The 12,901-nt window shown below is 38.0% G+C and overlaps 1 protein-coding gene across 2 annotated transcripts in view; it reads right to left on the bottom strand.

Annotated features, from left to right (window-relative positions):
* LOC122795620 (CD109 antigen-like) overlaps positions 1–12,901 on the bottom strand; it is a 647,366-nt gene that overhangs the window by 324,380 nt on the left and 310,085 nt on the right. For both annotated transcript variants that reach the window (XM_044063888.1, XM_044063895.1), the window contains one exon: positions 2,782–2,895. In XM_044063888.1, coding sequence (XP_043919823.1) covers positions 2,782–2,895 — 114 coding nt within the window. The remainder of the gene's footprint in view (positions 1–2,781; positions 2,896–12,901) is intronic.

Genomic DNA, 12,901 nt, shown 5'->3' with positions numbered 1-12,901 from the left:
CCTACTGCAGTTTTTAAGTCCTCAGTTTTTTATCAGTGTCAGGCCATACCACAAAAAAAAACTTTATTACTGTTGGCAGGTATTCTTTATGGATAGTACCTAGCACACTGGAATGTAAGGTTCACCATGAAGTACACAGCAAACCATCATACCTCAAAGTCTATGAGCAACTACAGTAATGTCTCAGTAATTAGTGACTCTAATGTTAAACACACTGACTCTACAATCAGTAGACTGGACAAGGAGGTGGTTATAGTTAGTTGCCTTTCTGGTGTCAAGACCCGTGACATCACAAGGGCTCTAAAGTCCTTCTCATCACACAAATATGATTATGACTGAGAGGCATGCAGAGAAGCATGTTTGAACTGTGTGTGTGTGTGTGTGTGTGTGTGTGTGTGTGTGTGTGTGTGTGTGTGTGTGTGTGTGTGTGTGTGTGTGTGTGTGTGTGTGTGTGTGTGTGTGTGTGTAGTTGAAAGTCAAAATTCTGTGTTACTGGTAACATTTTTGCAGGGGGGCAAGCCCCCTGCACCCTCCACACCCCCTGCAAATGATATATTCCAACTCCGAGATCGCACTACAATGAGGAAAGGGTACATTTCCCGATACCCACTGTAGTGCAATCTGTTATCAGAATGTCGATCTCACATTAGCAACTGCACACAACCATTTGCTAATGAGGATTTAAACATTTCCAGATCACATCTACACAATGCAGAAAAGACACTAGTCCTCCTGAGTGGAATCTTTCCTTCATGTAGAAACTTACCTATATACACAGGAACACTGACTGGCTTCAATAATTGGCTTATAGTTGGTGTCATTATGAGGGGGAGGTGCAGTATATTTCAGCATGGAACATGACTGACACTCCAATTTACTAAGCCATGGATTAACTAGACCTCTCATTCCATTTTTTTCTGCACACTGGTTAATATATTTGCAGCCACTATAATGCTCAGCCAAGGATTACCTATACCAGTCATTCCATAGTTTATATACTGGTAAATACCCTTATTGACCCTATAATGTATTTTTTAGGAAAGTCCATCTAATGGACATTCCAACATTGCAGATATCAATGCATCCATTTTTCAGCCCTAATTTGGACCATATTAAGGTAGCTCTTCTCACTGTCAGAAATCTTAACAACAAACCACATGATCTTGAGGCTTTCCTGTAACTTGAAGACATTACACACTTATGTAGTTACTGAGATTTAGCTTCAGTGTAAAGACAGCTCTCGCACCATACCAGGATTTAACACCCACCAGGCATTCAGCCCTGGAGGACACTAGAGTGGCATTTTTATGTTTGTCAAGAATCTCATCGCCACTAAACAGATTCCCAGTTACCTGCAAACTGAATTCAATGAAATTCAATTAACCTTGAAGAAGAAAAACTATCAACTTATAACCTCCTGCAGGGTACTCTCCATGTCGAGCGATTGCCACATAAGATACTTAAGTGCATTTTAGGAACTACCTATTTCCAAAAATCATTTTATAATGGCAGATTTTAACTACCTCTCAATGAACTGGAGCACTTATACCCCCAAAGGTGGGTATGTCCAGATATTTTTAGACTTAATAATTGAAACTTCTTTGGAAAAGTGAGGGAGCAAATCAACTAGAGGACAAAATGGTCTTTTCCTTGTCCTAACTAATCATTCCTAGTTGTCTGACCATAAACTTGTAACCTCGTGTGCATGTGCATGTGTGTGTGTGTGTGTGTGTGTGTGTGTGTGTGTGTGTGTGTGTGTGTGTGTGTGTGTGTGTGTGTGTATGTGTGTGTATAATACAAACTTATACACACAGGCTGCTCTACTGTTTGCTAACTGCAAACTGCAACAGGAACCAGTACACAGGGGTGTAGCTAGCTATTCTGACATGCAATGCAATCTCTCAATCTGGCACTCCCCCCCTCAACTTAAGCTGAGTATGAAAAAAGGCTCCTTCCCAGTATGGCATTCTATATGTAAGGAGCAAGCTAGGTCTGGTCTTCCCTATGTCCAGGTCTGTCCAACAAAATGAGTCATAGGGATGCATTACTATACACACACACACACACACACACACACACACACACACACACACACACACACACACACACACACACACACATATATATATATATATATAGAGAGAGAGAGAGAGAGAGAGAGAGATTAGATATAGATAGATATACAGAGAGGCAGAGGCAAAGATTCATTTTCATAAATTTATTTGAGGTACATGAAAGAGACTTCTTAGGAGACAAATAGTGCTGATCCATCAAATAAAACAATAATGTCCAATAATAGTGTTGCTGCAACACATCTCTGCAACTCGAAGGAAAAAAGGTCTGACAACAAACAACAATGAGGATAATCAAAAACCTTTCACCAATGAATCATGTTGCTCATTGCTGTTTCAATGAAAGAGACTTTTATGCAATGAATGGAACCTACTTATCTATGTATCTGTCCTCTCTCCATATCTATATATTTATATATATCTATATATATCTATATATATATATATATATATATATATATATATATATATATATATATATATATATATATATATATATATATATATATATATATATATATATATATATATATATATATATATATATATATATATATATATATATATATATATATATATATATATGATATATGCATAAACACACACACACACACACACACACACACACACACACACACACTCCATGCATAGAACTCTTTTATATAATTTCAGTAGTGCAGATATTTTATTTAATACATGAAATACATACTGTCAATGTTGTCTGTTGAGTGTTGAACACGACTACTTCAATGACCACATTTTCTCCATTGGTAACTGTAGATGGAACATTTAAAGCCATCTTGAAAGACTGAAAAGTTTTAATCTGCAAGAAGAAAATAAATACAATGCTTTATTGTGTATCTGATTCTTTTAGTACATGCTTATTTATCAAATTCTTTGTCAAGACATCATAAATATACTATAGATAAAAGGTATCTCTAAAGATCTCATCCTCTCTTGTGCACCAGATAGAAAATATGTTCCATTTAAATATGTATGATTTTCTAGTAGGAAGTTTCCTAGCCTCTTTTATTACCTGTAGCACATCTTCAAAATATTGGTGCCTAAATGGAATCAAAAGTCTGTCATCCAAAATGTGAGATTGAGAGTCCTCAGGTTGGGGTGCCTGAGAGCCCTTCTGTTGTGTGAGAAAGTCCATCCTTAGGGTTATTGATTTTTGATTACCCTTAGCCAAATGAAAGAGAAGGGAGAACCAGTATCATCTTATCTAAAAGAGGATCAGCAAAAGAATGTTAGGTTTGTCTTCAGTATTTTCAGACCCTTTTGTATAAGATGAAAGAGAAGGAAAAGCATACAGGACTTTTTCCTTTCCAAGTGAGTGAGAAGGAATATGTTGCCTAAGTTTCCTTACAAGGGATGCTGGTGTAAAATATTTTGAGGTGGTGTTTTAGGTTGAAGGCAAATAAGACTATTTGTAGAATACCCCATGTGTGCAAAATAAGAAGTTAGACCTCCCTGATCAACATTCATTCATGGACATTTGCCCTTAATTTGCTTAAATGATCTGGCAAACTATTCTGTTCTGATGGAATGTGCACAGGTCGGAGGAAAAAGTCTGTGATGAATAGCAATGCCCCAAGCCAACATTGCAGGTCTGCACTAGGGGGTAAGACTTTGTGCCCAGTTTGCTGATATGCTACATAGTTTACTGTCAGAACCTTTAGAGTCACTGGACACAACAGGTGATGGAAAGACTGAAAAGCAAGTAACAAAGAGTTCATTTATTTTCTGTTTTATATGCTGACTTTTGTCATTTTTTCACCAAATTCTCTATACATTGAAATTCTTTGAATACCCCCAGCTATGTCTGAAGAATCTGTTTAAACAATCTGAATAACAGGTGGAATCTGAATTGGAACTCCTGGATTCCAGTTTATTTGCATGATCTACTCATGAATGGCAAAAGAAGAAGAAAAAGTCTGGGAAAGGACAGAGACTGACAGTAGTGACCCATTATAGACTTTCACTACCCTGGCTTTTCCTGTAATCTGAATGGTGGATGCTATATACCCCATAGCTCTCTGCATCTCTACTGCAGAGGTCAGAGGCCGATATTTAAGAGACTGAAAGGAGTATGTTAAGAATATAATCTTTCCTGCTGGAAGATAGGCCATCATCAGAAAAGGTTCTAGGTGGCAAACTAGAAGCACTTGAGAATGGGAAGGAATAAGGTTAGAACTATTGTAATTCAAAGTGAATCCCATATTCTGAAAGATAATTATTGTGAATTGAAAGTTCTGAAGGTTTTGGGAACAGAAGTAGCTTGAATAAGAAATGTGTCCAGATAAAAGATAAAACTCCAACAATTCTGTTTCATATCGCCTACTTAGAGGTGATCGCTGCTTGACTTGCAAAGTCATGTCTGAGCCAGCTCTGTTAGAAATGCTACATATAAAGAAATCCCACTCCTTCCACACTACACACTACAGAAACCTTAATCTCATTACCACAATCAACAGAATGTACTAAAGGGACAGGTGCATAACCCAGAGACTGCCCATGCTATGAAATAGACTTCCCATACATGTCAAGCAGAGCGCCTCACTGGCCCTCTCCAAGAAAAATCTTGATGAGTGGCTGTGAAATAGAAATTTCACCCTGGGGATCACTCCAGTGGCTCTACTCACTAGAGGCACTGGGATCTAATGTCAGGTGGCACAATGCTAGGGTAAGCCTACTGTAAAGGCCCAAAGGCCATTAACCTAGTACACACCTATGAACCTATAAAGGTAAATATGGATATCCTGGAGGATGTAGAAAGTACAGTTGTGTAAGTCCTACATGTAACTATAGATGTTCAAACCCCTCACTGCCTCAGTGGCATTTATGGTTATCTGCCAAGGGAACCCAGTACTGGCCAGTTTTTAAAAGCTCAGACTCCCCTCCCTCTCCCTTCTTTTGGGAACTGATTGGCTGAGCATATCCAGAGAAGAAAGACTCCAGCTACCACAGGAAGTGAGTATTCAGGCTTTTTCTGCTTCCACAAAGGAGAGGAGAGTACCTGAAGCCAAAATCTTCTATCAAGAGTAAATTTGCCAGTGACAATATCATATAATAAATAACTCCAACAACTGAATCAAAGAGGTTGAAACCCACCTCAGCTATACACAATTAGGGGGATGGTGGGTGGGTACTGCCACTAAGGAAGTGGAGAATTCAATCATCTACTGTTACAGGTAAGTAGGACATATGCAATTGTACCATGTTCATCATTCCGAATGCCTCAGTGGCATTTTGTGTAAATTCACAAAGCTTACCCTAGCTGAGATGTGAAAGGATATGACTCCAGGAGCACCTGGAGAATGGTTTTAGCAAAAGCTGCTCTGGATCTTGTAAAGGAATCTTGTTTGTATTACTTTGTGAAGGCATGAAAAGAGGACCAGGTTGCTGCCTCTTGAATGCTTCAGGAGTCCACCCCTTTCTAATATGCCATTGAAGACGATAAAGCCCTAGTCGAATGAGCCTTAACCTTGTCTAGAAGAGATTTACCATGGTGGGTGTAACAGAAAATAATAAGAGATGGCAATCATCTGCTTAGATACAGGCTGACATTTCTTAGACCCCATATAGGAGATAAACAGCTGTTTATCATTCCTAAAAGACTTTTCTTTGTCAAAGTAGTACCTGCGCTGTCTTTGCACATCCAAGTTTATGTAGAAACTTTTTTTCCCTTGTTTTTGGGATATGAATAGAATACTGGGAGATTAATGGCTTGATTCAAGGTAAATTCAGAAGCAATTTTAGGCATGAATAATGGATTAGTGAGCCCCCACCATGACAGCTTGCAGCTCAGAGACATACCTTGCAGACATCAGAGAAATGAGAAAAACAGTCTTCCATGTAATGAACCATAAATCAGCCTGAAACACAGGTTCAAAAGGAGGTAAGGTTGATTTTTCAAGAATATGGTTGAGATCTTGAGGATGAGAAATTTGCTTTTAATGTGGTCTGCCATGTAACACTTCTTTCATAAACACTCTGACCACAAAAAGAGACAAAAGAGGGGGATCCATGGGCAAACAAGCTGAGGTGACCACAAGAGGCACTTTAATAGAAGCATATGACAGACCATCTCTAAGCAGCTCACATTTTTACAAACCCAGAGGGGTCAAAACCCTTTTGGGACCTCTGTTATTCATTGCATACGACCTACAAAACCTCTTGCACTTGTAAATGTTAAGATATTCTAGTTGCAGGTTTTCTGCCTCCTTAAAAACCTGCTGCTCATCTTCATGGAGCAAGTGCCTAAAAGGCATCAAAATAGAATCATCCAGGCTGTCAGTGGCAACTGCCCTAAGTTGGTGGGTACAATTTGCACCTGATGCTGTATGGGCAGATTCAGTCTGTGATGAAGCTTTTAGTAATTCCTTTTGGCCAATTTCATTGAAAGGAAGAACCAGTTTTGCCTGGGCCAAAAGAGAGTTGCTGCAATGATCTTTGGTAATTCTTTCTAAATCTTTAGAAGTACCTTGAAAATCATGGAGAGGGTAGAAATGCTTACAGGAACCATGTGAATGATAGATTGCCTGCCTTCCAAGCTCGGCCACAAGGCTGTCTTGAGCAGAATTTTTTCAGTTGTCTGCTTATGAAACAAGGTGAACAGATCTACTTGAGACGCTCCCCACATTTGGATCATGTTCTAGAAGACATCTATGTGGAGTTTCCAGCTGTGAAGGTTTGTCCAGAATCTGCTTAATCTGTCTGCCACTGCATTTTGATCTAACAGAATATATGAGGCCTGAAAAGTCAGAGAATGCTGCAGAGCCAGCTCACAAGCCATCACTGCAAATTGATAAAGAGGGTATGTCCTACTATCCCCTTCCTTGCTCAGATACCACATCACTGTAATATTGTCTGTGACCAATAGAGGAGGATTTGGAGTCCAAAGGTAGTAATGAACTTTTAAGGCATGAGTCATTGCCAATGTCTCTTTTATGTTTTGTGTGCTTTGGCATGTCCTGAGGACACCAGAAGCCTTGCACTTGAACTCCCATGGGCACTGATCCCCATGCAAATTCTGAAGAGTCCTCATGGACAGATGTGACTGGGGTCTGGAGAGAGAAAAAGTGAGTCCTGGATTTAGAAATAGTTGATTCCTCACCCTGTACTGGTACCTGAAAATCCAAGGAATTAAAGTGTTTTGTCCAATAATTCTTCAGGTACCACTGAATTTTTCTTGTGTGTAATCTGACCAGTGATATCATAGGGATCATTGATGCCTTGTGACCTAGAATGTTGAGGAACTCTGGTACTAAGGCCATGACCAGAAGACAAAAATCCAAGAAAATGCCCTGATGAATCAGAATTTTGTTTTCTGGCAGGAAGGCCATGATTTTTGCTGTTTCTATCAGACACCCCAGTAAAACAATTCATTGAGAGGTTGTGAGGAAGGACTTTTGAAGATTCAGTTTGAAGCCCAGGTGGGAAAGGTAGGATGTGAGTTTGTCTATGGAATGCAAGCACCTGGATGCAGAATTTGAACAAATCATCAAATCATCTAAATAAGGAAAAATGTGGATAATGTGGATGCCTAGGGTTCTGCGATAGGCTACCACTGGGGTCAGATAATTTATAAATACTTGAGGCACAGTAGATAGCCCAAAGGATAATGCAGAAAACTGATAATGTAAACCAGATACAGCAAATCTCAAACATTTCCTGAAACTAGGAGCAATAGAAATATGATGATAAATGAGTGTCCTTAAAATCTATAGTCACCATGAATATCCTCATATAACAAGTGCCTAAAAGGTATCAAAATAGAATCATCCAGGTTGTCAGTTGCAACTGTTCTAAGCTGGGTGTACCATTCACACTTGATGCTGGGTTAGCAGATCTAGTCTGTGAGGAAGTTTCTGGTAATTGCTCTTAGCAAGACTGACTGTAAGGTGATGATTTTGAATTTTGCAACTTTTGCAAAGCTCTGTAGAAAGGACAAATCTAGGACAGGTTAACAGGAGTGCTCTTTTTTTTGGTACCAAAAAGATTCTGAAGTAAAATCCTTTATATTTTTGTATCACAGACACTGGTTCTATGACCTCTGCTTCTAATATGTGATGAAGTACTGGGGGAAAACAGCTCTGTCTGCTCTGGTAGGTGTGGGGGAATTTCCCTGAAAGGGGAGAGGATTTTTTTTATCCACTGCTACATGTATCCTCTCCAAATTATTTGCAGAACTCATTTGTCTTAGAATACTTGTGGCCGACTGCTGGGGGAGGTGGGTAGGAGTGCTCTTTGACTTGGCATAGTCATCGTTTCATAGGGGATTGATTATTTTTCAGAAATGACCCCCCTCCTGTTGGTTTCAAAGAATTATCCTCCTATAAGTTTCTTTTTGGAACTCTGTCTTTTGTTTGGTTGGGATTTTTGTTTTTTCTGCTCCTTAGAGGGATACATATTGTCTGTGGAGAACATGGATACATTAAACAACCTTGATACCCCATGCATTAATTTGCCTATATCATCCCACTGTTTGAGAATCTGTATAACAGAGGGTCCAAACAACAATTCAGAACTTAAAGGTGAATTCAAAATGTTTCTTTTAAATCATCAGAGAAGTTAATAGAACAGAAAAAGTAGCATTTCTCAAGACTTTATCTGCTGATTCAAGCACACCTCTCAAAACACATTTCAAAACCTGGGTCAAATTAGAAACAATTTCATTCATATAAGACTTTTGCTCTGCAGGTATAAATGCAGCAAAAGCATCCAAACTGTGCGCACATTGTCCTGAGTATCACGGAAAATCTCTGTCTATGCTTAAGTGATTTCATTTCTTTTGTATTTAATATTGATTTTGTGTAAATATGTAAATAACTGTTCTACTGTTTTGAGACTTAGCTTGTCTTATAATGCTCATTGGCTCTTCTCACCATACCACTATTGTAAAGTGCTAATAGTCTTACTGCCACTTAATGTATTACTTAGCATATGTTACTCTCTGTATGTTTCCATGACTGTTTGCATGTTATTAAACATTAGTGATAATGTGGAGTTTTTATCCCCAGGCCTCCACTGAAAATGGCTTTTGCTCAGACAGACATACTCGGTCAACAAATGCCAAATAAATAAATAAATAATGAATTTTCACATAAAGCCATGATAATTTAACATTCCAAAGGCTAAATTGCTAGAAAGAGACATTATTTTGCCTTGAAAATATAACTGTTTTCCCTCTTCATCAGGGCATGTTGGATTAAAATCTAATCATTAGATGATGTCAAGTACATCTTTTTTTGAACAGGCAGCTAGGAGAATGCACGTACCACCACATATATATATGCAGATAACTTCAAAAGTGCACTTTGTAGATTAGAACACAAAATGATTTTGGGTTACCACACTTTATACCCCAGGGGAATGAATTTAGAAAGTGGGCTTGCATTATGAAATTTTGAATATTTATGCATTTAATGTTGTAAAAAGATTCGAATGTTCATTTAAAATAAGTAACTTATATATGATATATTTAATGCATTTGGTATTTTGCTACTTGTAATATTAATTTATGGTTTCAGTAGTAATAAATAACTACTTATAGGAAAAAATGTATGTATTTAACATTTGGAATGTATATTTGATACTTGTATTTAATGTTAGGAGTTATAATCAAATTAAATTAAAAGTTTAATGAATTAATTGATTAATTGAGAAGCATTTAAAAGGAAGATACAGCTTGATGATAATTGTTCCATGAAGGCGAATTGCCGAGGTACCAGAACTTGTGCTGTGTTATGGAATAAAGAAACCTTCCTTCTATCTCACCTGGTGGCTTCTGATTTTTAAAGCTAGGAGAATGCCTCTGGGTCAATAATCAATTGAGAAAAGAGACCTGTCATATCTAAGGAGGCCCTTTATTTTCTCTGAGTCCTTTAGGGACTACTGAAATAGACACTTGGGTCCTGCAGACAGCTTTATAAACATCTTCCAAGGCTAGTAAGAGAGGAGGAATCATACCTCTCAAATGTCTATATTTTCACAGAATGTCTAGATTTTTGCCTAATATTTTTTTCAGTCCTCATAAAATTTGAGGTTTTCTGGTAAATCAGTGAGGACTGAATTCACTAAATACATTTGAGTTTTAGACTTAATATTTTTCAGAAAATGCAGGAAACACAAAACCATTTATTATAGCACCTTTCTGAGTTTATAACAACATTTCAAATCTATCCCTATTTTTGGCCCTTTGCCACCCATTTATTTTTGGCTTTGTCATGATTTCTTGTGTGAAGAGGTTCAGAGGTATGGGGGGATAGCCACAGAATTAGGCATCTCATCCTCTATAATGTCATATACCCTGCCTAGCCCTGGGGTTCCTCTTGACTTATCCCAAGTAAAAACATCACTAAATCAAACACTCATCTGAGGAAAAGTGAGCACTTGTTTGACTTAAGCTTAGGTTCACTTACTGAAGAATCGGAGTGACTGGACTTGGTGTGGACTAGGACATCACTATTATTCTCATCAGATTCCTCATCTTTCTCTGAAACAACAGAAAGGTCTTTGGCCAAACTAGCACTATGCGGGATTACAACCACTAGAATTAGCTGTTTGCAGAATGCTCTTAGCCAAAGAAACCACATCTGCCTGATAAACAGCTATAAGAGTATTGTCAGCTGTAGGATACATCTTCTGTTTCTTTTTCTTGTGAACGTCACTACTTAATAAAGTATCTGGGGACACAGTATTATGTCTGGCCAGGAGTGTCTTACCCTGAAGTACTCCTGCAACTAAAAGTTTTGGTTCTCCTATACCTTTGCCAGGTACTGGATTAACCCTGGGGAATGTGTAGAAACCCTGTTCCATAGTGGCTGGTGAAGCTATACTAGAGAGAGATGGGGAAATAGAAAGTGGTCTACAGGTCAGGCAGTGGTCCCAATAGAATTACTAACTGTAGATTAAGGCATATTTTTATTTTCCTTTTTAGGTGCAACCAGATTTGATGGGGGGGTCCAGAGTTAGGATCCATCAAGTCAGGACAGAGTACATCAGACTGAATAATGTATCACAATAAGTATGCCCTCACACAATTAAATTTTGCCAGACTGCCCTATTCTTACAAAAACAGTTTGAATGTGCTCATTATTCTGTTATAATTAATAGAAGTTAAAGAATTTCCAGTACACAAAGTCCAAACATCAAAGTATCTAATGTGCCAAACCAATGTTCAAATTAGCTCCAATCACTTTTACTATGTTTCAATGCCATAAAATAATATTTAATATCAGTTTAAACTATATTTTCTTGTCAGAGGTATAGAAAGAGAGAGAGAGAGAGAGAGAGAGAGAGAGAAGTCTCAACAGTACATTCAAATCATTTAAATTTGAGGTAAAGGCGTGATCTAATGTTAAAGTTACACAGAACACTTATACATATATTAATTAATGTATAAATGCTGAAAAATCCAAGTTCTGCAATATTTTCCTGACAAAAAAATTAAAGCAGAGTACCAACAACAGAGACATAATTAATTTGTAGTTCTGATTGCACAATCGTGGCTAATGACACACATACACATTTCTGAGAGAAATACTGAAAGTTTCCTCAGAAAGAGTAAAACAAGTATTTGTCAAAGAGAAAAGCCAAATACACTGCCTCCAGCAAAAATTCCTATAGGAATTACTGTAAACACAGACAGAAGTTAAATGCTGAAATATTTTGTTAAGTAGAAGGAAAAATAGAAAGAGAATAATATTAAATCTAATAATTAAATGAGAGGAAGGGGTTAGAGGACTTTCTTCTATGGATGGCAGGAAAAGACTGAACACACTTCCTGTAACACATGAATGATTCCATCTCAGGATATGCTCAGCCAATCAGCTGTCACATGAAATGAGAGAGGAAGGGGTTAGAGGACTTTCTTCTTTGGATGGCAGGAAAAGACTGAACACACTTCCTGTAACACATGAATGATTCCATCTCAGGATATGCTCAGCCAATCAGCTGTCACATGAAATGAGAGAGAGAGAGAGAGAGAGAGAGAGAGAGAGAGAGAGAGAGAGAGAGAGAGAGAGAGAGAGAGAGAGAGAGAGTTTGGCATTTGAACATCCCTTATATACCAATATACAGCCCTTGTGCCCAGGTCTAAGGTCAGACATACAGTGCATGGGAATGAAGTGCCTGAGCTTTGGGATACTGGCCAAACATACACTATCTTTAACAGGCTAAAAACAACAGGTCAGCATCATTGCAACAGTGATCTAATGATGAACATCTACAGGGTCTCCCTGCATGTTACATTATCAATTAATTTATTTTACCAGAGAAGGTAACATCTCAATAGACTGTCCTGACACTTAATAAGAAAATAAATCACTACACAAGAGACATGTAAGAATAGTTAAAGTTAAATATTAAATAGTTAAAGTCAGAGACTGAAACAAGAAGCTGTAATTTGTCAGTCTGTCTAAAAAGTAACCAAAACAAAATCAATATCCTCACCCTTAATTTTACTCCCGATCCTCGTAGTTTCATAAGACCCTCTTGTGCAGGTATCTAAACATTTTCAGGGAGCAGAGCAAAATGTGGGACAGTTTCTAAGAGTGGTGGTGGGGTGGTGGTGGTAATATTCCAATGTCTCACACTGAACTAATTGTTTTTATTCATTGATCACAATAAGGTATCTAAAGTGTATTCAGTTAAGAACATAGCTGTGATACCCGAGCACGTTATGTGTGTGTGTGTGTGTGTGTGTGTGTGTGTGTGTGTGTGTGTGTGTGTGTGTGTGTGTGTGTGTGTGTGTGTGTGTGTGTAGAAGAAGGTGTGAGTTATGTCTGTCCATTCTGTTCACTCAGAATAGTGTACACTTA

Source organism: Protopterus annectens, chromosome 1.part0, assembly GCF_019279795.1.
Source record: "Protopterus annectens isolate FY-2018-M chromosome 1.part0, PAN1.0, whole genome shotgun sequence".
NCBI lineage: Eukaryota > Metazoa > Chordata > Ceratodontiformes > Protopteridae > Protopterus > Protopterus annectens.
The sequence above is the reverse complement of the archived record's forward strand: the minus strand, read 5'-3'. Positions and strand labels throughout refer to the sequence as shown.